Source organism: Crotalus tigris, unplaced genomic scaffold, assembly GCF_016545835.1.
Source record: "Crotalus tigris isolate CLP2741 ecotype Arizona unplaced genomic scaffold, ASM1654583v1 scf7180000024369.3102671, whole genome shotgun sequence".
NCBI classification, from domain to species: Eukaryota; Metazoa; Chordata; class Lepidosauria; order Squamata; family Viperidae; genus Crotalus; species Crotalus tigris.
The window spans coordinates 2,018,621-2,046,164 of NW_024100539.1; the positions used below are offsets into that span (position 1 = coordinate 2,018,621).

The following is a 27,544-nucleotide window of genomic DNA, read 5'->3' on the forward strand; positions in this document are numbered from 1 at the left end:
ATATTAAGTCTAAACTTCGCAATGGAATCAATTTAATATAAAACATTGTCAAATATATTCCTTCAAATTAATGAGATTTATATATACACATAAGTAGAGAGTAGGATTGAAGTAGGATTCTTAACACTTGTATTGGTAGCAGTTCCTTTAGATAAGCATCTTTTAACTACTCAAATCAAACAAATGAATCCTTAGCAGAACACTTAATGTAATGTTGTACATAATGTTGAGAATAAATTCTACATTAAGTCCTTAGATGCTGGATACATTAATTCACAAAATAAATAATGATAAATAGATGTTATTTGCTTATAAGTAAACATTAAAAAGCACTTGGGTTTCAGAAGTGTCATAACTTAATAAAGGTAACTGTAGCAGAAAGAGGTTCAAGAATTAATGTACTCCGATTTCATATTGTTGCCATACAAAGAAATATATTTCAAGATCACTTCAAGGCAAAATTATCCAGGTTAACAGATTTAATCCATTTGCTATTATATAGCCTCAATCCAACTTCTCAAGACCACCAACAGTAAATGCTCATAAATCTTCCTACCAAACGATGAAAATAGCAGTCGGAAGGACTTTTCCATCTCCCTGCATCCAAACATCACCCACAAAGCATAAAAAGCCACCAATCTATGGCAGTTTGCGTTTCATTGTAAGCCATAAATATGCAAGGGCAAAAAAAAAAAAAAAAACCAGTCATGAAAGGCTTCACTGCACATAACTACCGTAGGAGCAAAAAGAAAAAGAAAAAAAGGAGCATATAATCTACCTCATATGTTAATTCAAAGGAAACAACTGCCCCAAACACCTTTCAATCTAGGCTTGCTAAAAATAAGATAGAAATCGAGGGACTACTTTTTCTCAGCCACACACGAACTGCTCTCCTGTGCTCAAAAGTAGAAACAGAAAAGAAAACGAGAGAGGGAGGGAGAGAGAGAATATCAAGAAAACAAACACCCTCCCACTATCCAGATCGCTTCGCCTCGGGAGTGAAATTGTGGGGTCGGAGAAGGCATCGCTTGCCTTTACCTCCCTTTTGCATATAGAGACCAGCTTACCTTGGCTGCACCCCACTTTTATTTCCTCTCCTGGAGCAGTGGAGAAAGAGACACACACAAAGGGTAATAAAGGGGGAGGAGGGGAGAGCAGGGGGATTGAGGGGGGAGCTGGTGAATTGGTGGCTGCTGCTCGTGTGTGTGTGTGTGCGAGTGTGAGTGTGTGTGTGTGTGGTGAGGTGTCTTCAGCTAGGGCCAAACAGCAGCAGCAGCAACAGTAGTAGAGGAGACGGAGCTTGTGTTGCTAAGAGGCTTTAGGTCTCTTTTCTCTCTCGTCTGACGGCCAAAGCGGGGGAAGAAACTCTCCTCTCACTAGGTCTCTCTGGGATCCTCTAGCTAGGCTGGGGGTGGGGGAGAAACTCAATCTTCTCGGAGCTAAGTCCCCCCCACCCGCAAACCAATTCAAGGTGGAATTAGTGCTCTGTCCCTTTAACAATATAAATAAAAGGTCCCCCCAGTCTCCCCCTTCCCTCTCTTCTTCATCATCAGCTGCTGCTGCTGCTGAGGCTCTAGCTCTCTGGCTGGGAGAAAGATGGGAGGCTGTCACTGCGCACGCGCCCCGTGGGAGCTTGCTGGGTTAAAGGAGGGGGAGGGAAAAGTTTCCTCCCACAAGGCCCCGCGCCTAAAAGCGAACCCGGAAAAAGATTCCTCAAAGATGGAAGAAAGGGGGGGCGGAAGTGGTGGGCGGGGAAAATCGGCGCGTCAAGCGGAAGTGGGAGTGGGGGGGCGTGGAGGCGAGAGAGAGAGAGAGCCTTGAAAAGGCCCGCAACAGACAGAGAGACTGGCAGGGAGGCTTGTGTATACAGTCAGGATGTAGAATGGTTGTGACGCGCGTGCGCACTCGCTGGCGAAATCACATGGTAGGCGCGTGCGTGGTGTTTGCTGGGAGGTTTGAGCAGTTAGCTGAGGTAAAAAGCGGGCGAAGACTCTTCGACGGTGAAGAGTTTCTGCGGTTGGGCCCAGAAGAGGGGGAACCCAGGGAAGCTGGACGGAGCAGGGCGCGGTGAGTCCGGCACCTGCGTCGCCTGAGCGGCGGATCCTCTTTTTATTAATGGGATTTCTGAGAACGGCAAAGTAGGATCACGGCTCCGGAGGCAACTCAAGGATGCTTTTGTGGCGCCTGAGAAGAAACGAGCAGGCGGTTTTTTTTCCCCTTGGTGTTGCTGTAAATTGAATCCGAGGAGTTGTTCCTCAGGCTAGCATCACGTCCTGACGTCCTGAGGGATGCAGGTTATCTTTGAGATCCGCCGAAGGATTGCTCTCGTTTCTTGCTTCTGAGGTTTATCCTCCCCTCGTAGACCTTTGAGAAGCGACTGACTTGATGCTCGTTCTTAGATAGTTTTAGGTGAAAGGAACCGGACAATTTTGGGATGCCAAGTTTACTTGCGAACCGGTTTCACTGACTGGAATGATTTATATTATTTACCAGGCTGTAGCTGGGCTGGTCGTTGGTTGAACTCTTCAAAGCAGGGTGCTGCTAATTAACATCCAGCAATCGCTGTCTGTGTGGGTGGGTGTCTGCTGTTATTTTTAAGTATAAAAATAGATATAGGTTGTGACTGTTCTCCTGTGGGAGGTGAAAAAGAGCCATCTTTAATGAAATGGCTAGATAAATGTGTTTAATAAATAGTTGAGTTCCATCTCTCAGTAGGTTAACAATCAGTTTGTATGATTGTTAACCTACAGTTAACAATACTAACAAACCTACAGTTAGTATTGTATGAAAGAAAGAGCTTTTTAGAGTTTACATTTTTAGGAAACATTTCTGCTCCATTTTTATTTTCATAAACTTTGTGAACAAAAGGCAAAAAAAAAACAAAACCCTACACTAGAATTGCTGAGGTATGTGAAAGTTTCTTTTCACAATTTGATATATGAATATAGTCCCCTTGTATGATACAAAAATAGAGTTGGGGAACTGCTTGACAGTACAAGTTATACAAAATTCCCTCTCTGTTACCTTTGAAAATAAACTCTATACTGCAAGTCTCAGACACTTGAGTATTTTTAGCAGGTCTGTAAAGATAATGCAACTACAGTAGTAAATAATTATACAGATATTATGAAGAATTGTTAAAATTCCCGACGTCACGTGACATATTGGAACTTTTTCCCCATTGCTGGCAATGGGGTGGGCGCGGTTTCGTTGTGACGCGTCTGGTCCATGGGCCAGCAGTTTGACACCCCTGGTATAGAAGAAAAACTTCCATAGTAATAATGAAAACATACAGCTGTTAAGAATTTTGGGTAGTTAAGCATTTTCTGATAGCTACATAAATTTGACTGTAAACATCCAGATGCTCTCAGCCACCTTTGAATAGTCTTTTATATCATCCTGTAGGTAACTGTCACGTCACCTACCACCAAGATTTGGATGTTAGCTTTCCATTGCAGTTTGAAGTCTTGATTTGGCCTTCAAGCACTGGGCCAGTACACTAGTTGAACCTAATATGTAAGGTTGGTTAGTCCCCCAACCCAGGTTTATTTGGTGGCTTGGTCATACTGTACTTTCTACATGTATGTTAATTTCAGGGTTTTTTTTTCTTACAGCTATTTAAGTCATTGTTTTTACTTTTATGTTACAGGTAATCCTTGATTTTTGACTGGTCCTTGCATTTTCAACCATTACAGTGTGTCTGAGGTCGTGTGATTGCAGGTTGGGCACTTAGCAACAGCATGTATTTGTGATGGTTGCAGTGTCCTGGGATCACATTATCTCCATTTGCAACTTTTCCAGCTGATTCCCGATAATGCAAAGTCAATGGGGGAAGTTGCATTCACTTAACCACTATGTGGTTTCCTTAATGACTGTGACAAACATTGTTGTAAAAGAGGTGCTATCACATGGTGACTCACTTATCTCATTGCTTAGTGATAGATATTCGTGTCCAATTGTAGCCGGATCCTTACCGCTCTCTGAGCTTGGTTGTTTTCTTGCAGATGTTTCATTACCCAAACTAAGTAACATCAGTGCTAGTCAATTGTAGTCATAAATCAAGGATTACCTGTGTATTGCTTTCATACTTTTATCTATTGTTCACGTCCCAGAGTCACTCTGTTGTATAGCTTACAGAGGGCATTCATGTATATAACAGCCAAGGACCTCACAACCTTCAGGATTAAATTATGTGATTCATTTATACAGAATTCAGTACGTTAAAAAAAGATGCATTAATGTATCAAATAATTCAGTGTACTTGAATAATTCCATTAGACAAATATATAGAGAATTGTAGTTGTCATATTATGACATATGCTTTTTGTCATATTTTTGTTAGTGCATTTTTTGTTCTTTTTTCTTTTTGATTATCACTATCATTTTTATGACTTGCTCTTTTTTGTTATTAAACACCAAAAAATAAAGCTTTCAGGATTAGGTTTTCAAAAGACACATGATTTTGGAAGTAACAACAAGTCCATTTTTGAAGAGAAATCAGATTATTGAAGGGAGATTTGGATCTGAACATTTTTTAAAACTGAATTTTTAAACTGAATAAAGTAATGTGTAAAATTATTTAATGACTCACAATTGCTGTTTGTCTCGCTGCTAAATGCCATTACATGTGACTAACAATACAGTTTTGTAAATTTTATAAATCTATTTTTGCTATTCTAGGTTAAACAAAAAAGATTATTTTCAACATAATGAAATTAAGTTCTAATATATTTTATCCTTTAGAATGTGAATTAAAATGAGCAAACGGAAGTTAAAGGAAGATAGCTTTACAAATGGAGAATGCATTTCAAAGGTTAGTAATATTCTTACTAACATTCTTACAATTTCATTTTTAAATACAAGGGAAAATATAGTTCAGTGATTTGTCTTAATAGACATGTAACTATGTGTAAATGGGATTTTCCTAGCAAAGGGGACATTTTGCACAAGGGTTTTTGTTAGGAATATGAAGCTGGGTACAAAGGAGGTCTTGTTCTCATGCCTGGATATTAGATTTGAACTCAAGAAAACATTCAGAAATTGAACTCAAATAAGGTGGAGTTAGTTAGCTCCAGTGGTGTATCTCGAAGTAGACCATGATTGAGGTGGTCTTTTGTGATTTATGACTACTACTGGAAAGTAAAGAGGCAGTGATAATCAGAGTCTTGTGCCCAGCTATGGTTGATACGCCATTTGCAACCTTACCTGCTGGAGTGATTTGTGCCTTCTCGGCTATTGCAAGGGATATTGCTATATAATGGGTTTCCTTTGAAGATCACTTGGAAATTGCACTTAATCCAGAATGAGGCAGCCTACATATTAGAGACACAATACTCTGACCAAATTACATTAATTCTCTGTGCTTTACACTGTCTGCCAATAATTTTTCAGATACAATTGAAAGTGCTGATTTTGTCCTTCTATGCCTTTTTGTTGCAAAACAACCTTCTTCAATTGTTTTGACATATCAAAAACTTCATTGGATCCAGCAGTCCATATGAGAGGGACTTGAGGAATGGAGATGCTTGTCATGACTGCATTTACTTAATTAAGGTTTATAATCCTTTGGCTCCTCCTTTTGGAACAACCCCCCCCCCCCAATAGCCCTTTCGTCCAAGTCTTAACAATTTATAGTTAAGAAAGTTTCTTTGAAATCAGGAAAAAATAGATTGGATGTCTTCTAATGAGCTGTCATCTCTGAATCAGCTGAGATGCTTCCCTTGCCCTATGGAATATTTTGGCCCTGGATTTATGAATTCTTTAATGTTTAATGTCCATTTACTGTTTGGAGCATTCTGTAGGATGTGGAGTGATTTGTGGTTTAGATTTTGTGTTAGTTTCTTCCATAAATACAATTGATTAATTATGTAATTAAAAGATGTCATTTTTACAAATAATTCACGTCACCTAAATCTCAGGTCATATCCTTCTAACTCCAAGAGTCTCCTATTTCTGAGGAGACCCACTCTATCATCTAAACCAGTGGTTCTTAACCTTTTTGAAAATCGCCCCCTTGAGCCAATGAGGAAGTTGTCATCGCCCCCCTCCCCCAACATAACCTCTCAATCACAACATAGGAAATAATTTTTAAATTTATGCAAACACTTTTTTTGTTTTCTTTACAATTGTCATCAGGACATATCGATACAAATAATTTATTTCCAGTCTTTTTTCCATATCTCAACTGTTTGAAAATTTTTGGTGCCACCTGTCACTTTATTCCCAAACTTCGTGATACATGTATTTCATTATTATCTTATTTATTCAAGACACTTTAATGTAATGACCACTGAAAACAAAATTCAATTGCAAGAAAGTGAAATGCCCGAAAAGAAAAACAGTAACATTTAATGATTGAATTACAAGTGAAATTTAAGACGCAAAAAGAAATATAAAAAGGGTAGAGTCTGCTGCGCAACATGCATTAAGATAAGCGATGCCTATTCACATATGTACGGCGTTCTGTACTGAAGCTAGCTGGAGGAACATTTGAAAACACAATTCAGTCCACTAATAGCAAGTGATCTGATGACAGATATGCAGCAATTCACTGTACGAAAAAGTCTCAAAAGTGTCCCCAAAACTTCTCGCTCCATCGCCCCCATATCACCCCCTTTTTGTTCCTTTGCCCCTGCGTCGCCCCTTTTTGTTCCATTGCCCCCCTGAAAAATGAAATCGTCCCCTGGGGGGCGATATCGCCCAGGTTAGGAACCACTGATCTAAACCAAACAGCAAGCTACAAAATAACATCTCAAATCGGGTAGATCTAATTCTCCTCTTTCCTTTGCATCTTGTAACTGCTTAATTTAACTCGTTTTTTTTTTTTCTCCTGCCACACAAATTTAGATATATACTGTTTAAATGGTGCATCAGTTGTCATCAAAACAAGTATTGTCTCTAAGAAAAACATTCATTCATCTTAATCACAGACTTTCTTCCCAGCAGTGACAATTGTAGTTTCTCACATCTTAGCATGTCTTTTTAAATTTCATTCCACATCTTAACATAATTATTTTGAAATAACATATAATTCATATTTGCCAGAGTAACAATATTTTTTCTTCTCAATTTTAAAACCCATTTTATTCATCAGTTCTGTTTGATCTTCTCTTTTCATGTTTTTGTTAACATTTTTATCTTCTGTTTATTGATATTGAAAACCTGCTAATGCTCTAAATTATTTTGGTATTCACATTAATGTTCCAATTCACTTTAAAAGATCTTCCAAAACCAACACCAAACGATCTACAAAGGCCTTAATTTAGAAGTCTTTTTCTTACTCCACAATCCTCTCATCTTGTCTTATATCTTTATTCAGTATTTCAAGAATCCTAGTAAATAAGAGAGGAGATGGTGAGCATCTCTATCTTGTTCCTTTTTGTATCTTACAAAGCTTTGTTAAATCTCCATTAACAATTATTTGAGCTTTTTGTGAAATGTAAATCAGTGTTACCCATTTTATAAAATTATTTTTAGTTCATATCATCAAAAACATTAAACAAAAAAGCCCCTTATCTTCTAAGAATATATCTAAGAAAATCAATGTGGGTTGTTTTTTTATTATGTAGCACCAAATATTCTAAAATGTTGAACACATTTCTAAGATTATCCTTTAATTCTCTTTAGGTAAAAACCTACATTAATCCTCATGAATATTTTTTTGCAAAATTATATTTAGCTTTTTAATGAAAGCACTATGTAGCTTTAGAAAATAATGGCAAGGCCAATTATACTTCAACTCTTTTCAAATTGTCTAATATTCAGAATACTTTTTTATCTTATATAGAGCTGCAGATATATAAATTTCTTTCTTTACAAATATTACTTTATAGGTATTAATAAATTATATTATTTTCTGAACATGCTTTTTAATAATGTATGAACATCTTTGCAAGCCTCATAAAGTAAGAAGAAAATTGTCTACTGGTTTTGTATGTTTTTAATAATATGTCTAAATATTTTTATAGGTACAAAAAATATTACGTGAAAGATTCTGTCACCTGAATCCAAATGGAAAGTTATTTGGACTTGAGCATCAATATAAGTAAGCAAAAAGATCATTTTCTTTGTTTTTGAGAGTTTCATAATGAATTTCCTGGGATTTGAATCTCATAGCCCTTAGAGATCTGACCTTCTCAAAATTAGGTTGGATTTAGTGCTGCAAATGTAATGCTGTGTAGAGAAGAGGGATGTGATTTGCCTTATTTTCTCTTTTCCTGTGACTATGATTGTTTACAGTGGAGGATATGCTGCTGGGGGTGAAGGAGAATAAAATAAGCAAAAATGTTCTGCTCACTAGAATGGAAGGACTCTTGTAGATTTAATTGATTTTTGCAACCAGAAATATCCCCCCACTTCTGATAAGGTGCTCTGAATCTAATTATATTGCCTTGTACATTCCCATAGACTTACTTAAAAAATAAAACATACAAAAAAGTGGTGGCACTTAGTCAAGACATCAGATGAAAATGTTGCTTTTCTTGAATTATCACAGCAGTTACCATTGTGCTGCCTGGTTCTAATAGAACACTTGTTAGGATGGAAAGGAACACATTCCTGGAGGTTCAGGATTTAAATCTGAACCACCAATCAAACTAAATCTGTGAATCTAGGTAAGAAATGGTCAGAAACTGGGAAAATCAAACATTCAGCAACCAGTGAGGAGCAAGAAGATTTTTCTCCCAGGTGGAATTTTTATAAAAGCTGAGGGCCAGGTCTATTTTCCTTTGCCTTCTTGTATTTTGGTGTCGTTGATTGGTGCAGTATGGTTGGAGTGGAGTGTTGGAAGACCCCCATACGGAAAACAGAGATCCCACTTTAGTACATCCCATCCCAAGTGCTCTGATTATACCATATAAATTAATACCCAGTTTCTTTGATTAGTATTTAGCCTTTCTATTAGAGAGACATTTGAGAAGCTTAGTTTGCTGGCTTAAGTATTAGGAGTAATAAGATGAAATGACATCAAGGAGTCTGTAAAGTTGAGTTCGCAAAATGATTTGATGCTCCTAATGTAGAAGATCAGTAAGTCCCTTGGCCTCTGGTCTCCCAATCACCCACTGATTCCTAAAAAACCTAGTGGCAGTACTAGGTCATTAACAAACCTGGTCCAGGCCAGAGCTTTCATGACCAACATCAGTCTACTTATTGTCAGCACAGTTGTAGCTGCAAATGTTGCCATATATGGACATCTGTTGCTCAATACCTGGAACCCAGTTGCTACATTCAAATAATTTTGCTGTTAGGCAAGTAGTTGTCCCGTCTTGGAGGACAGCTCCTTGGCGTTTTTTTTCTCTGAATGCTGCACCGAGCGATACACGCCCAATAGCAACACGATCCTTAGTCTTTTAAATGCTGCTAGCTTGGTTATAGATGAAGCTTTCTTTAGCAGACCTGGAACAAGTATTGCATTATTTATAAGCTTACTCAGTGAATAGCTACCACTTTGTTATTAACTCTTTTGTCAGATGTAGCTAAGGATATTCTCTATCTACAATTCGGGAAAAAAAGCTCCATTTTCTACTCTGGATAAAGGGTACATAGACATTCTCCTTCCCATTAAAGATGAGGGTTTTTTCATTCTTTCATTCAGTTACTCGTACTGTATCAATCATATAGTGAATATGAGTTATTATCTTTCCATATGATTGGAAAACCTGTTGATTTAGTAGTTTTATTGGGAATTTTCAGGTATTTCTTTGCTGAAATTTGGTTATTTGGGTATTTGAATGTTTTAAAAATGGTTGAATGATAATTAATTTTTCCTTCAGGTGAAATTGGTATCTGAAAAGTTTCCTAGATATGCCCTTGTCTGAAACTGAAATATGTATCTTTTCCCACAGACAGTTATTTGAGCTGATAAAACATACTGCCATTAATGGTGAAAGCAATTCTGTACTTATTATTGGACCACGAGGGTCTGGAAAGACTCTGGTAATACTTTTTAAATGTGCTTATATTTTGTATAATAGATAATTGTCATTTTGTTATTTAGAGCATTTATACCTGTTAAGCCTTAGCTTTCTCCTTTTAATTATATACTTAGTGAGGTAACTATGATGGAATACAGATAATCCTTAACTTATAACCACAGTTGAGCCCAGAATTTCTGTTGCTAAGCGAAACAGTTGTTAAGTGGGTTTTGCCCATTTTATGATCTGTCTTGCCACCATGGTTAAGTGATTCACTTGTTAAGTTAGTTACACAGTTATTAAGGGAATCTGTCTTCTCTATTGATTTTGCTTGTCAGAAGGTTGCAAAAGGTGATCACATGATCCTTGGACACTGTAACCATCATAAATACATGCCAATTGTCAAGTGTCTGAATTTTGATCATGTGATTATGTGGATGCTGCAACAGTCATGTGAAAAATAGTCAAAAGTCACTTTGTTCAGTGTCGTAACTTCAAACAGCCACTAAATAAAGGTTGTAAGTCAAGGAATATCTGCAGTGTTCATTTGCATAATGGAGTCTTTCTTTAGATTTTACCTCCCCCCATTCGCCCCAAGACTCCTCCAAATTTGCTGCAGTGACTCTCAGAGATTTGGGAGACATATGGGGTGAAGGTCTGAGCAGAAGGTAGTTTGTGAAATATTTGATAAAATTCTTTAAAACTGATAATGTCAGTTGTTTTAGTTTATTGTTACATGTTCACATTTCACTTTTAAGTTTATATGCAATTTCATGCAAGATCTTTGCAAAACGTTTAAAGTAGGATAATAACAGATATGACCAAAGCTGTTTTTCCCTCATGGAGCAAATGAGTGGTGGTGAAAGAACCCTGTAGTGTAACCTATAAGGCAACTAGAGTTTCTAACTCCTGTAATAGATAAAGAAATTAAACAAATAGCACACAAAACTTTGTGTTTTTCCCATGTCTTTTTAAACAGATAGTTTTTCTTTCACTATCACAAAATGCCTCTCAAACTCTCATCAGTGTACATAAATAGCATTGATATGAGTATGACATCCTCTCTACCAGTGGATATTACTATAACAAGTATTGTGATTTCCTCTGATTTCTTCATGTGCCCGTTTTCTGTCGAACAATCAATATTTCAGGAGTATATGGTAGATATACTTTTAGAATATACTTTTATTGAGAACCCAGAGTATGTTTCACTCTATATATGTAGAGGTATTAAAAAGGTATTTGGATTGCATGCAAGTTTCTTCAAAGGGAAGGAAAGAGGATATTTTTTCAGATTCCCCTTGCATATCTCTATCCAGCTTCCCAATTCTGTTTTCCAACCCCCTGAAGCAGACTTCAAATTGCAGAGCTTTACTGGAAAGGGAATAAAAGAAAATATCCAATTTACAGCCCCCAAATTTCTGTTCTCCAGAGCAATGTGTATAATGATTGTGTCCCTTTTTCTTGCTATAGGCACCTATGATGAATTTCAGACTTTCATAAAACTAAAGGAGCCTCCTGTTTGTAAAAGAATCAGGAATCCAACCAAAGAGCAATAATAATAATTTATATTACTAAATAGTGCCAAAAAGCTTAATTATTTCTGAATATTGACAGAGTATAATGTATAAGTATCTATATACAGTTCCCTTTTACCATAAATGATTAATTACTTAATCTTTTTTCTAGTTAGTTTGTCACGTCTTAAAAAAACTTTTGGATATAAAGGAAGTAAAAGAGAATGTCCTGCAGGTACATTTAAATGGTAAGTAATATTTCTGATTATCAAACTTAGTTTTCTTGAAGATCTAATTGTGTCTAAATTTAGACAATGTATTAAGTAATAGGAAACAAAAACTGTTCCTGCCATCTATGGTAAGGATGGAATAATACATAGCGCTTTCTAACTGTCATTTCAATATAGGATAGCTTTATGAAAATTATGATTAGTTTACTGAACAAGTTATTTTAGAGGCAACAATGTCTAAATCAAGATTTGGTAGCTTTCTAAATGTTGCTGAAATATAATTCCCAGTAGCTCTAATAGGGTCAATAATGAGGGATGCTAGAATGGATATTAGGGAATTGCTTTATCCTCAAGTGGAATTATTTCATGTGCTTTCTTCTAAACTGGATCTAAAAACGTCGAAGAAATACACAAACCCAATTTATGTCAGTGCAGTTCTGTACTTTACTTTCCTGTTGCATATATCTTGTTTTTCTCTGTGTGAAGATAATGTGTATCAGCTGATAAGTGAAATCAAGAGAAAATAATATATTTCTTTTTAACTTGTAGGGTTATTACAGACCAATGGTAGAATTGCTTTGAAGGAGATTACAAGACAGCTAAATTTGGAGAACGTGGTTGGAGATAAAGTTTTTGTAAGAAAAATAAATTACATTTAGAATTGCATAGTAGCCTTATATGGCATATTAGAATATGTACTAGGGTTAGTATTAAAATAGTTACCATTTTGAGATTGCTCGTGTAATACGTTAGCTATTGGTTCTCCTTCTGGGTAAGGGGAGAAAATAAATAGAAGTAAGAGTCTGTCTTACTTGAAATAACATGGAATTAAATAATGACTATTGAGATAAAAAAAGCGCATTAATCAATACTTGTAGGACATGAAGGACAGATTTTCTAGATGTTCTAAATAAGTTTATTTTTATCTTCTAAAAAATCTAACATTTAATGTAATTTGTTGTTCAAAGTTTTAGGGAAACAGATTTCTAGATAGCAAGTACAATATTGCAATTTTCCATATTTCAGGTTTTAATATAAAAATTAATCATTATAACTTTTAGGGTAGTTTTGCAGAAAATCTTGCATTTCTTCTGGAAGCATTAAAGAGAGGTAAGCTTATTCCTTTGATAGTTAATAGCATAGAATAATATATGGTATACTTTGTCACTGAAAGTTAGAGAATTTACAGAGGTGAGCAGAAATTAGATTGTACCTGAATTAAAAACTGGAAAACTACATAAATGTTTAACATTTTCTGTAGGCTAAAAACTGAAGACCTTCTGGGTCCTCAAATAAGTAAAATGTACATTTCAAAAATATAAATATGTTTTTTGGAGTAAAGGTTTGCGCAACATTTTGCCGAGATTCATGGAAGTCTTGGCTTTTTATGTGGTGACCGGGTTTACATCTTGTCATATTGTCTGAGATTCCTAGCTTGTAGACTTCAATAAAATGGTTAGAGTGCTTGGTAGTATATCTTCTGCCACTTACAGGCTGCATCAGTGTCCCTCTGTACTCCTAAGAAGAGCTGGAAGTGTGTGATCAGCTAGATTTCCTGCTGCCTTGAATGAGGAAACGTAGTCCTTGTTTAGTGATCCTACCGTGTTTTCCTGAAAATAAGACCTACCCCGGAAGCCCTAGCTTGTTTTTGGGGGGATGGTTTAATATAAGCCCTACCCCCAAAATAAGCCCCAGCTACGGTAGGGTCATCAGACAGATAGAGGACATGGCCAGCTGATGTCACTCGCATCAGGAGCGCCTATGGGGGGAGAAAGATTTCTTCACTCCCCCTTACCTTCTCAAGCCTTCAGCAAGCCCCAGTCTCCACCCATCCTGCCTACTAGTCCTTCTGTTGCTGGGACATTTCTCAGCTGTGTCGGGTGCCATGTGGCTGCCAAGTAGTTACCCGTACTGCTTTTAGCCTCACGGGAGCTCTTTGGCCTCCTGGCTGCGCTACTTTGGGCTGCCCTGCAGAGCTGTTTCTGCGTGGCATGGGGTTAGTCGGCCCAGATCTTCCATTTGACCTCCAGAGTGCCCTTCTGCTGCTGGCCTGCCAGGGCCCCTTTGCCAGCAGCCGCGGGTGGAACCGTGCCGCCTCTGCCTTCGAGCTGCTGATCGCCAGCCTGCAAGCCTACTCATCCCGGCTGTGCAAGGTGGACATGGGGAGGCCCCTGGCCGCTTTTGGCCTCTACCTCACCTGCGGCTGCTCTGCCACCAGCTGCTGCGACTGGCTCGCCTTCAGCCCGGCTTGGTCTGGCTGGCTGGCGCCACTGCCATGAGGTTAGGCAAGGCAGGTGGCGGGGGGTTGGAACTGCTTCCCTCCACCTGCCAGACACTTGCCGAAGCCGCACAGGGTAAAGGCCAAAAGCAGCCAGTCTCACACCTGCATGGCACAGCTGGTATGAGAGCTGCAGTGCCCGCCAGGACCCGAAGAGCATGGGACTGCCCCTGGCTCTTGCCTCTGCGGAACTGGAGAGATTGCTGCACCCTCTCACCCAGATGCTTTCGCCTCCTCCAAGCATTTTTTCACTAAATGCCTTTCAGCTGCATCGTGTTTTTCTATCTGCTTTCAGCCTTTACTCTGTGCAGCTTTGGCGGGTGTCTGGCAGGAGGAGGGAAGCAGCTCCACCCCCATCACCTGCCTCACCTCATAGCAGCGGCACGAGCCGGACAGGCGAGGCGGAAGGCAAGCCGGCCACAGCAGCTGGCAGCAGAGCAGCCACGGGTGAGGTAAAGGCCAAACACGGCCAGGGGCTGCACAGCTGGGACGAGTAGGTGTGCAGGCTGGTGATCAGCAGCCTGGAGATGTGTGTGGTGCGGTTCCACTGGCAACCACTGGCGAAGGGGCCCTGGCAGGCCAGCAGCGGGAGGGCACTCGAGAGGTCGAATGGAAGATCTGGGCCGACTCGCCCCACGGCAGGAAGGAGCTGCCCAGCAGGGCGGCCCAGAATAGCATGCCAAGGAGGGCAAAGAAGCTGCATGGGCAGCCACTCAGCCACACAACACCCAACACGGCCGAGAAATGCCCCAGCAACAGCAGGACCAGTAAGCAGGGCGGGCGGAGACTGGGGTTTACTGAGGGTTTGGTTCATTGTGGCTACAGGCAAGCAAATGGTGGGACGGAGAGGACAGGGCTGGCGGTAGTGGTGCTCCCACTCCCATAGGCCCTTGCGCTCTCTGCCTCCTGTGTGTGAAATAATAAGCACTACCCTGAAAATAAGACCTAGTGCCTTTGGGGGGGCGCAAAAAATATAAGACCGGGTCTTATTTTCAGGGAAACATGGTAGTTGAACTGTGACTTTGCTTGTGATCTCTAGCTTTTTCTTGCTTTACAGAGATACAAAAGTCATAAATGCGAGGATTGGTTGTAAAATTACTTTTTCATCACCATTGCAATTGTGAATGGTCACTAAATTAGGCAGTCATTAAAGAAGGACTATCTGTAGTGTGTTCCTTCCCTGGATCCTATCCCAGAAAATATTGTTCTATCTTTAACATACCGTTTCTAGAGGAAATAGGTTGTTTGGACCTTTTCTACTCAGAGTTTAGACTTGGTTATGCAGTGATAAGTGATTATGTTGGAACTTGAGGAATATGCCCCTTCTGGTCCTATTTGTTCTCTCATTAGCCTTTAACATCAATGACCATGTTATTCTTCTGGACCGCTTTCTGGGATAGGGTGCTTCAGTAGTTTAGCTTCCAGTTACTTCCAATCACCAGTAACAGCGATTAGTTACTTAGTAGAGGAGAGATCAGTCTAGTGGGGAAAATAGGAAGGGGGAAGAGTATTAGGTGTGTTAACTATCTTGAGGTATTTATAAACATAAAGACAAGATAAAAATGTAATAAATGTGCTTTGTTTTGAAAATAATTTTGAATAATAGTTATTATATTTATTGTCATTATATTAATGTAGGATGATTTTTTTTTCTTGTAAGAGCTCAGAAGTCCGTGATTATAGTTGTCCGAAAGTCCAGTAAAACAGAAAATAAATAAGTATGTACTTATTCGCCACCTTTTAAACAGAAACAAAAGCAGCATGATCTGTCCTGTTGGGTATACAGTAAAATGGAACTTTACACTGACTCAGCAATATTTCATGTATTTTATCATTTTAGATTAGTGATGAATTTATGAAACCTATTGTTCACTTTCTTATTTTTTGCCAAAACTATTTAGAAAAAAATAACTAAATAATAGTGAGATACAATAGTGGTCATTATGCTGAAAAGTGTGGAGAATATTTGACTGATTAGTTGAGTTCAGACCTATCTACCCTTTGAATTGTGTGAGCAAACTTTATTAGTTATGTTTTTTTTTTCTTAGTGCTTGTTCTGCCTGGTTGCAGAATGCCTTGTTTTTGCTTTGCACTTGCCTCATTCTTACAGTGAAGTTATCAGGGCATGATGCCACAAAAGGTTTTGTTTATCAACCAGCTTGTCACAGAACCCGGTGCTTTATTCAACAATAAAGGAAGAAAATGTTGATTAATTATATATAGTGTACAAGTACTACTTAAAGTTATTTATATAGTAAATAATCAACATCTCAGTCACTTATACAGAGGTTTTCTTAACATCCAGATTCTAGAGTAAGCTAAAATGCAGATGAATGTAATAACATTAAGGCGGTTTCCTGAAAGTTCTAATACGTAGTAATTTGATTTTATGTTTTAGGAGATCGTGACCACAGTTGCCCTATTTTGTTCATTCTAGATGAGTTTGATTTGTTTGTCCATCATAAGAATCAAACGTTACTCTATAACCTTTTGGATATATCACAATCTGCCCAGACACCTATAGCTGTTATTGGTCTGACTTGTAGGCTGGTAAGACGATACAGTTTTTTTCCCTGTAAGTCATTGGGAGTCTGCAAGTTCAAATACTAACTACCAAAACTATTTCTGTTTTTGATTTACAGGTAGTCTTTGACTTACGATGGGTCTCTTAGCAAATGTTCAAAGTGACGATGGATTCCCCTCTCCCAAAAAACTCCCAACAAACTAATTTTGAGTTATGTGACTGTATTTTGAGTGCTCAGTACTGGCCGTATTTATGGCTGTTTACTGTACCCTCATGGTCACATGACTGCAGACAACAGGTTTGTTTAATGACTGCCACCAAAAGTCATAAAATTGGGTTGGCATATGATGTCCTGCTTTATGACTAACATGAATTATGATGGTATTTGCCAGGATCAATTACGGTCGTAAGTCAAGGACTACTTGTAAATGCAAGTAAAGATGCTTTCAGGAGTTGTGAATTGGTTTCAGTTATTACGTGTAGGAAACTGTTTCGCCCATAACAGTGCATGAATATAATAGGCAAAAGTACTTCACTTGCTACTGGCTTAAGATTTCTTCCTGATGAATTTTGAAAACTGTCTGCAAAAGAAAGTTCACACAGGCAAATCCTACGTTGTTTTATTTGCTACACCATGGAGCCTTTGGTGCTCTCTGAGCCTGGTTGTTTTCTTGCAGATATTTCGTTGCCCAACTAGGTAACATCTTCAGTGACAGAAGGGAATGGGGTTTCTACTACTTACGATGTTACCTAGTTGTGTGATGAAACATCTGCAAGAAAAGAACCAAGCTCAGAGAACACCAAGGATTCTACAGTTCAACCTTGAGCTACAAATCCTATCTTCTGTTGGTACTTGCTAACCCACTCAGTGGCTTAGAAGAGTGACACACAAAGTGAAACCAATTACCAAAAGCGAAATCATTCAAACAGTATGAATTGAAAAACCCCGTATTATTCTGAGCATGGGACTACATCCCTTCTGTTCTTGTTTGTGAACTGTTTCAAAACATCTGTTTATCATCTCTAGGGCATGGAATGCTAGTCTAGATGGGCAATTGTGGCTTGATTTAAATAGTTCTTCTAGTTTACAGCATATGAGTGTTTAATTTATTTTAAACTTGAGCATTTAAAACTATCATTGCAAACTCTTAAAATTTTCTAGCTGAATTTATAGATGAACTAGAAGTTTGATTCGTAAACATCTGAGGTTTATTCAGAGCTACTTTTGAAATTTATGAGCTCTGCAGAATAATAACATTAGATCTTTATCATTAAATATCTGATATAGGTGGACTAAATGCTAATTGCAAACTCTGTTTGTAATCTTTTATTAGGATATTCTAGAACTCATGGAGAAAAGAGTGAAGTCAAGATTTTCCCACCGGCAAATATACTTAATGAATTCCTTTGATTTTAAAACGTATTTGAATATTTGTAAAGAACAATTATCCCTTCCTCCAGAATTTCCAGAAAAGTCCTTTATCCAGAAGTGGAATAGACACATACAGGTAATTTAAATAAAGGCATAACAAGCAATTGAATTGCTTCCTGAAGGGTCTCCAGATAAACTCAGAACAGAAATAATAACATTGACAGTTTACATTCTTGTTTCCAAGAATACGTTTTTTGTTTGTGTGCTTTAATGAGTACATTGCTTTTATGTATGATTAGAGAATTGGCACAGCAAACCTGGATCCAAGAACAGTTCCCTTGGGAGGCATTTGTGCCATTTTGTCTATTTTTTGGAATTCTATAGATTTCCGAGGACCAAAAGAAGCAACAAAGAAGGAGGATGGATTTGCCCATTGCTTTTGCTCTTCAGCTTCCTACAGCTATACAGTTTATTTACTTCCCATCTTTATTATTTCATAAGTAACTCAAAGTGGCAAACGTGCACAATACTCCCTCCTCATCCTCTTTTCCCCACAAAAGCAACCCTGTGAGGTGATTGAGAGAGACTGACTAGACCAAAGTCATCCAGAGGGCTTTCCTGCCTAACCAGACTATACGGAGATGCTTTGCACTTCATTGTTTTGTGAAGCAGCTGTGCATCCACATATAATGTTGTCAGTGGTATAAAGTATAAAGCAGCCCCCTGAGCCCGGAAAAAGATACAGCTGCTTTATTAATTTAATGGGAGATGTTTGTTCCTTCAGTTTAAAATATCTCTTTCAAAAGATGTGCGCAGTCCCATAAGTTTAACTATGGCCACCATGAACATGCTAATCATGAACGTTTCACTACTGTCTACCTCTTCAGCTAAACTTCTGAGAGCTTCTGCACTATGTGGAGTTGAAGCAATTGAATGAGTCATTCAGGCAATGAGTCATTATAAGCTTATTCAGCTCCCTTTCAATCTGTTTCATAACATTCTCTAAACGAGATACATTTTAAGTGAGATGTTTATCTACAGACCCAGATACTGCTTAAAAGTTTTGAGTTTTGAAATAGGACACCAAATGCCAAGTCTTAGAATAGTTAGTATATATCCTGAGAGGCCACTTTTAAAACACAGCTAACAGGATGGATTGCATTCTAAGTAATTTGTTTAGCAATTGTTAAATGGTTAAACAATTGCCTTAAAATTTAATTTCCCGCTAATAACTCCCTCATGTATTCCTGAAACTATGAAAACATAATTTATATGATTTCATTCTTACGCACCTTAGTTATACAGTGAAATAGCAGTTTTGCAGACATTAATACAACAGACTCAGCATGTCGGGAAACATATCTTTGTTTTAAATTATATATATATTGTGGCAATCCCATATCTTCATATTGTTCATGAGTTTCACTTTTTTATATTAAAGTGTGCCTTTTTTCCAATATAGAATAGAACCTATTATGTGCCTAATGGCCATTCTATTTTGGTTAAATAAGTATGGATTTATAGGAGAATTGAGCAGTGTTGATATCTTTTCTCCTGCTTTGATTCAGCCACACCTTTTCCCAAACAAAGCAATATATTTTATAAGTGAAAATAAGGAGTAACAATGATAACTCTAATTGGAGAAGTCTGTCGTCAAAATAGCCTCTTGCTACTTATGAGATAAACATTCATAACTGAGCCTTTAATTCAAGTTTTTTTGACTGAAATAATTACAACAGAGAAGGCTACAACTTTACCGTATATGTTTTTGAGGAATATTCCAGGGGCCATAGGAGTTTTCAAAAGAAGGAACCATCTTGTAAACGTCATTGGTGAGTTTTCAGAAGGAGCTATACGCAGTGTTTCTCAACCTTGACAATTTTAAGGCATGTGGACTGCAACTCCCAGAATTCCACAGCCAGCATTGCTGGCTGTGGAATTCTGGGAGTTGAAGTCCACATGCCTTAAAATTGTCAAGGTTGAGAAACACTGAGCTATAGCAAAGCAAAATACCCAAAGCAGGCATGCTGAAAGATACTATGGATTCATAACCTTGCTCTGTTCCTGGAACATCAGTTTATTTGTGAAGTTTATGGAACGTGGACCAAGCAATGGGACTGACTTAGTGGAGGAGGGTGTTAGGGTTTTTTTTTTCTTCAATTTTGGATTACCCTATTCCAGAGGTGGCAGGCGGCACCATAGAGCAAGGTAGTGTCCAGCAAGTCAGTTGCATAACCAATTTCATTCAGGAGTCTTAATGCAAGAATTAGAAACACTGTTCAGAAGCTTGGAAACTGGTCCTGGACATTTTAGCTTTTTGTTAGTGAGTCATTAAGGCAGTATCATTAAACATTTTGCATCTTTCTGCCTGGGCTTTCTGCATAAGCCTAAGCTGTCACAAACCACTGTTATTTGTTCGTTGTTTATGTCTGGAATGTATCCTGTTTCTTTTTTGGCCTTCTCACAGTGCTCTTAAAAATAAAACCGTTGTATTTAAATGTGCATTTGGCCCTGGGTCATTCTCAGAGCCTGTCAGGATTGCTGAGTGAATAAATATGGGAAATAAATGAACAATGTTCCATTCTCATGGTGATCATTAAGACATTTGTAAAACAAACAAACCCCTTTACAGCTAAATAAAAAGTAAAGCAGCGCTATTGTTATAGAGCAGGGTATTATAAAAAGTGGTTCCGCCTAAATTTCTCCCATTCTATCCTCTCTGTGGAAATAACTTGCTCATTCAGTTGCCTTAATCCGAAATGCAGCTGCGTTTTAATAATTTGCAACTGATAGAGCTAAAAAGGGTTATGAAATTGGTTTAGATTTTCTAAAATTGAGTACAAAAAGTCCTCACTTAACAATGGTAACAGACCAGAATTTTTGTTGCTAAGTGATAGAGTTGTGAATCATGTACACATGTGACTGCCAATTATTTTTGCAGAAATTCTAGTACTTCTGGTTGCTGCTGTTGAGTAAATCACTACAGGTTGCTAAGTGAGGACACCGCATGGTCGCTATTTGCAATCTCCTGATGGCTTCCCCATTGATTTTGTAGGAAGCCGACAAAGGTCACAAATGGTGATCATGTGACCTTGGGGATATTGTAGAGGATGTAAATATAAGAACCAGTTGTAACTATCTCTCAATCAGCACCATTGTCAATTCAAATGGATGCAGAATGAGTGATCATTAAGCAAGAACTACTGTATACCATTTTCTTTAGTAATGCATATCTGTGTTACTGATAAATATGTATTCTTAGATGTTTTGATACATAATCTTATGTGTTTTGATGTAAATTAAACAACTCTTAATCGTTACTGTTTGTATAAAGATATAGTAGAATGTTGTTTGAACAATTATTTTTAAATTAATTTTAGTCTCTTCTAGAAGATATAAAAGTTCAAGATATTCTACAAAATCAATTTTATTATAGTAAAGACCTCCGGTGTCTGTTCATGTTGCTGGTAAGCTATTAGCATTTTAATTTCTTATTTCTAATCAGGAAATAAATTAGCAATTCTGATAGTGGAAAAGGTATTATTGCTAAAAAAAAATCTGATTTTTATGCTAAAGCTTATAACCAATATATGATAAATAAGGGTGAAGGTTCATTCTCTGAGCTTGTGGGTTGGTTTCCAAACGTTTCGTTACCAGGCTAGATAACATCTTCAGCGGAGTTTAGGGGATGTCAGTGTCAGCGTTCTTCTGTTTATAAGGGCTTCATTTGTGGGTGTGTCAAGTGAGAGTCTTGCCGATGGGTCAGGTGTGAGTCATCAGTGAGAGGCTTATGGGGAGGTTACAAAAGGTCAGGGTCATTGGGAGGTGAATTGGTGGGGAGGGGCTTGCCGGGTTCATTTAGGGTCAGTGCTCTCTGGTTGACTACGGTCGCCACTATTGCAAACATGATATATATTTTTCTTTAAAATTCTCATAATCTTTAGCAGTTAAAATAAAAACCCAGAAGTAATTTTCAGGGAAGAAAAAAATAATTTAAATTAATGCAATGGGAAGTTAAGAACAATGGAATGTATTCCAATTAAGCCCCTGTGTGAGTCGGAGCATAAAGTTTTTGTGATGAATCTATTGCAAGCATAAAATTGTGGATTTTTTAAAAATGTCATTATTCCTGTAATTCAGTTAGGACTTGCAGTTTGGCTGCAGAATTGAAAAAACTGATTTAACGTGCTCTGAACAAAGAGACACCGCTCAGAAGATTTTATTGGAAATAAATTTTATTTTACTGGCGATTTTATTAGATTTTATTGCTCATTTATAATACGATATGGTAGTCCACGTTGAGTGCTATTTACCACCCAATCTCTATAAAGAGATGGTGTGATGGGACCATGCTGCCATCCTCAATTCCATCCAGAAATGACAAGTCCAAATAAGCCTAAGCAAAACATCTAAATCTGCACCACAAGATTTTTACATGACACGACTCGGCTTTATGCCAAGCAGATGCTTACTGTTGATCCCTGATCAGGTCATATAAGCTAGTAAGCTTGAATTTTCCTTCTTGGAGAGTATTCCCACCACCTGATTTCTCCTATTTCGGGCAAGTCCAAAATACAGTATTTATTCCAAGCTACAAAGAATTAGTGCACCTCTTTCCTGCAGTAATATTCTGATTATTACATTTTTTGAGAAATTGCAGATTTTATTTCGGAGTGAAAAATATTTTCTTATTTGCAGATGCTTGCTTCAAATAATATAACTGCCTCCCACCCTTACCTCCGGGTCGCTAACTTCCTGGAAGTCAGTAAACTCTGCAGAATGGACACAAAAGCAAATATTGTGCATGGTAAGATAATCTTTGAAAAAAATAAATGTATAAATTTTCGGTGCAGGTAGTCCTTGACTTACAACAGTTCGTTTAGTGACCGTTCAAAGATACAAAGGCAGTGAAAAATGTGACTTACGATTGTTTTTCACAGTTATGTCCTTTGCAGCATCCCCAAGGTCATGTGATCAAAATTCAGATGCTTGGCAACTGACTCATATTTATGACCGTTGCCAAGTATCTGTGTCCCAGGGTCATGTGATCACCTTTTGCGATCTTCTGACAAGTCAACGGGGAAGCCAGATTCACTTAACAACTCAGTTACTAAATTATCAACTGCAGTGATTTACTTAACTGTTTGCGAGAAAGGTCCTAAAATGGAGCAAAACTCATTTAACAAATATCTCATTTAACAACGGAAATTTTAAGCTCAGTTGTGATTGGACATCAAAGGAATACCTGTAAAACATTAAAGGAGGAAGTGATTATTACATAATTTATATGCAAGCATAAAATTATGTGGGTAGAAACATCCACCACAGAAGCATGTTTTCTCCATTGTTTTTGAAGCTTGATGAGTAGACTTACTAAACCAGGGTTTTTCTCCATATAAGAACTGTTAAGATAACTCTCTCTCCCCCCCCCACCCCCTCACACAGAGACACACAGGCATAGATAGCATATATTTTTTATTAAAGAATTGGGTTTTTTTAATACAAATTTTATTTATAATACAGTTAAACAAACATTGGATTTAACATGACATTCCAGTATATACATCAGATTATTCCACTTTTTACAATCAATTCTTCATCTCTACATATACATCTAAGTTTTATATACAATACTTGTTCTAAAATAACATATATTTCTATCTTAACATTCATCTTTAATCCCGACCGTCCTCTTCAAATTCCTCCAGCGGTAAAATTTATCCCAGGTTTCATAATAAACTGATCCACATTTGTCTATTAAAGAGAATACAAGCAATGCAAAAGTTGAAAGAGAAAAAGAAAAGTAACAAAGAAAAAAAAAATACAAAGAAAAAAAATAAAGAGAAGGGAAAGAAAGGAAACATTATAAAGGTTATTATTTTTTCTACAATCAGACAAGTCAATTTTACCATCTGTGCTAATTCTGTCATCTTCACGAGCCATTCTCCATTGTGGGTATTTCAGAGTCTTTCCATTTTTGAGCATATAAAAATTTCATAGCAGTTACCATATATAAAAATAATATTCCATTTTCTAATTGTCTATCCATTATTTCAAGCAAGAAAAGTTCTGGTTTCAACTGAATATTAACCTTTAAAAATCTTTCTATTACTGTATTTGAATCCAGATAAGCCTTCATATTTACTGCATTTCCAACATTTGATGTACCTTTATAAATTCTAGTTAGTTTTTCTGCAGTCATATGCATTTCAAGTTATAATATAAATTTCAGCCCTTTTAGCCACGTATTTTCCTTTGTTCCATCAATATATTATGTCCAAAATTTTTAGCCCTTTTTATCATATGCTTTCACTTGTTATTCTTCCATTTCAAATTTTGACAAAAGTTTATACAGTTTGACAATTACATGATCATCATTTGTACATAATTCAGATTGTTTTGTGCTGTTCAGTTCAAATGCCCTGTTATCTATCTTAAATCTTTCTCTTAACTATACATAGGAAAACCATTGAAAACTATATCCCTCTGTAATCAATCTTGATTTTTATCTTCTACCGTAACAGCTCTCTCTATAATCATCTCCCTTTGCCTGCTGTTTTTTTTCTATAATATATTTCTATAAAATATATTCATATTTTATATTATCTCTATTGTCTTTTCAGTAAAAACCACGTTGATCTTCATCAATAAAGACAAATTTCATCTTCTCAGTAAAATGATCTCGAATAACTAAAAACTATTAGGATAATCTTGAAGGTCCAAATGCTTATGACAAATGACATGTATAAAAAAATGATTGCAAGTCCGAAGTCTGCGTATTCTGTTTGAACACCAAAATTATACTTTAGATACTTTAAAACAGAAGGTGCTAATTTTTACCATCTTTCTCTTCTAGGTCTGTCTGTGCTGGAATTGTGCCTCATAATAGCTATGAAACATTTAAATGATACTTATGAAGGAGAACCATTTAATTTTCAGATGGTTTATCATGGTGAGGTGATAGTAGGTGTTCTTTTTAAAAAACACATTGTTCACTTAAAATTGTAAAGTAATACATGTTTATTAATGCAGAGTATCAGAAGTTTGTTCAGAGGAAAGCGCATACTGTGTACAATTTTGAGAAGCCTGTTGTCATGAAGGTATGTACAGTTTCTCTTCTAGAAAAAGCTGGTTTCTACTCTATTATCACAGAACATTACATTACTCTTCCAGATTTTTTAACATTTAAACATGATTTTTCTAAAACTTTGGTGCTGAAACACTGCTTATCTGAATATATGTATTTGACCATTATGTTTGGTATTGTACTGCCCTCTGGTGCCCAGTTAATGCATTTGTGTAGCTTCCCACTTTAAACTTAATTTAGGGCTGATTTTGACACCAAATAAGGGTTTAGATGGATTGTGATTCTAATTTTCCTTGTACTTTTCTAGTGAATTATCTTTTAAACTACAAAATATAGTTTAGACTGAATCTACATATGATTTTCTCGTGTTACTTCATTTTTAGGCCTTTGAACACTTGCAGCATCTTGAATTGATAAAACCCGTAGAAGGCCCATCTAATTCTGTACAAAAAGAATATTTGCTAATGAAGCTGCTCCTGGACAACAGCCAAGTTATGGAAGCTTTGCAGGTGTATCCAAACTGTCCGACGGATGTCAAACAATGGGCTACAGCTTCAGTCCATTGATTATATATTTCATAAGTTTCAAAACCAGCGTCACCATTTGAAAAACATACCTTGAAATTATAGACATTTGTCTTCAGCTGTTATGGGACTTGCTTAAATGATCGGGGTGAGGGGTGTGGTACTCTTCATTTTAAATAAAGCAAAATTTTCCAAGAAGTATATTATTTGGACCTAGATTAGAAATTACCATATTAAAATGATCTCAAATATTAAATGAAAATAATCTTCATTTTAGTTTATTTTATTTTTTTCTGGACATTAGTATCTATTGCCCAAAATGTTTAAAAAGATATTTCTTAAGCAAGTAGGATTGTCAACTAAAGTATCTGAAAACTTGTGTGTACTGTTAACAGTTCAGTAGGGAAGTAAGCATTTTTTCAGAGTTGAACAGACTCAACATCATTTTGTGAACATATCAGTAGTTATTCAAGACTCCTACAGGAGTTACTTTCTTAGTCTTAAAATACAATTCCAATAAAAATTCTGATTTTGGTATATACACCTATTTGAATATTGTAGTAACAACTTAATAGTCCCTGACCATGTGGCATTGTAAGCAGGAGCAATGTTTAAATTTCTGTTTCCTATAAAATGTGGTATAGGAGCTAGGATCATAAAAAGAAATCTTTTACTAATACAGATATATTCCTACTATACTACCTATTGTAATATAATGCTGCAATGTAAAGTTGGATAATAAAGGCAACCTGTTTGTAAATTACCAGATTAAATGGTTATCTACCTAAAAGGAGACCGAAAAGTATGATTTGGTTTTATAGATTATTCATGTTAAAAGAGACATTCTGTTTTCAGGTTTAAAAAGGCTGCTGGTGTGAAATGTTTGTAGGATGGGCAATTAATGTAATAAATTGTTGCAAGAAAACAGTACATTCCAAATACACTGAGACACTACCTGGTTCATCTAATGAAGAAATGTATTTGCATATATGAACCGTGTAGTTCCTATCATTTGCAATGGTTTATACTGCCATTTGAAAACTCTCAAAACTCTCCTTATTTTAAAACAAAATAATATAATTAAAATTGAAATGCAAAACACACAAACAAAAGTTAAACCCTAATTGACAAGCACCAATCAATGAATGCAAGCAGATTAGGGCATCCCAAATTTATTTCTGATACATGCTTTAAAAAATTAGCTGGTATCATCTGATGATCCCTGGGCAATGAGAGCAGGTGGATTTTTTTTATTATTTTTGCTACTTTCTCAGAGTTCTGTCAAATAGAGATACGGTCTGTCAAATACTCAAGATGTTAATTATATCTTAATTGGGCTTTGAAGCAGAAATTGGAATTTCTATTGGATGTTGTGATCATTTGGTTGTACAAAAATATAGCTATCCTGTATTGGAATAAGCAATAAAGGAGGTAGCACAGTAATACATCTGGAAAATAAGGAATAGGTACTGCTGCTTGCCTTTGGTGTTACATTTTTTTTATTGAAAGTTTTTGAATTTTACAAAGCAAATCCCTTCCCCGAACCCCCCACCCTCCCATACCCTCCCCCATCTCCCCAAACCTCCCATACCCTCCCTCAACCTTCCCAGAGCTGAGTACAGGCTTAATTGAAATTTTTCAAAGAAAATAAAAGATAAAAAAAACTTAAAACACATATAAATCCTAAACAAATCTAAATACATTAAATTAAAGGAAATATCTTCTCTAAAAGATAATAATTGCAAACATTAAACACACATTATAATATACTCTAAACCTTTTCTAATATTGTACTTATATTATTATCCATCATTCTATAAAAAATCCCCAAAACACAAATTTAAACATTACTTTCTTTAAATATCTATACCTACAATATAAAATCTAATCTCTTTCTTTACTCTAGAACACACAAATAAGCATATAAACATTCATTATACCATCATAATTTAAATAATTAAACTAAATACTTATATTTAAACTTCTTATCTAAAATTTTCATTCAATCTTCATGATCTTTTCTCCTATCAAAAAAAGGACTTAAAAAACATATAAATCCTAAACAAATCTAAATACGTTTAATTAAACAAATTAACTTCTC

The 27,544-nt window shown here is 36.7% G+C and overlaps 2 protein-coding genes across 5 annotated transcripts in view; one reads left to right on the plus strand and one right to left on the minus strand.

The window, feature by feature from the left end:
• MBD5 (methyl-CpG binding domain protein 5) overlaps positions 1-1,658 on the minus strand; it is a 198,792-nt gene extending 197,134 nt beyond the window's left edge. Inside the window, exon 1 of one of the 2 annotated variants that reach the window (XM_039327842.1) lies at positions 1,068-1,658. The gene's annotated coding sequence lies outside the window, so the exon portion shown is untranslated. The remainder of the gene's footprint in view (positions 1-1,067) is intronic. The other variant, XM_039327844.1, reaches the window with a different exon arrangement.
• Positions 993-26,248, plus strand: ORC4 (origin recognition complex subunit 4). Of its 3 annotated transcripts, none has more exons than XM_039327847.1 (14): positions 993-1,130; positions 4,744-4,813; positions 7,968-8,044; positions 9,843-9,933; positions 11,601-11,676; positions 12,208-12,293; positions 12,720-12,768; positions 16,335-16,486; positions 17,795-17,968; positions 21,213-21,299; positions 22,531-22,639; positions 24,689-24,784; positions 24,865-24,932; positions 25,303-26,248. In XM_039327847.1, exons 2-14 carry the CDS (start codon positions 4,757-4,759, stop codon positions 25,483-25,485), a joined length of 1,305 nt encoding a protein of 434 aa, XP_039183781.1. In that variant the 5' UTR covers positions 993-1,130; positions 4,744-4,756; the 3' UTR covers positions 25,486-26,248. The 3 variants fall into 3 exon arrangements, with proteins under 3 accessions (XP_039183781.1, XP_039183782.1, XP_039183779.1); XM_039327848.1 differs by lacking the exon at positions 993-1,130 and adding an exon at positions 1,827-1,924; XM_039327845.1 differs by lacking the exon at positions 993-1,130 and adding an exon at positions 1,931-2,067.
• The last annotated feature ends 1,296 nt before the right edge of the window (positions 26,249-27,544 follow it).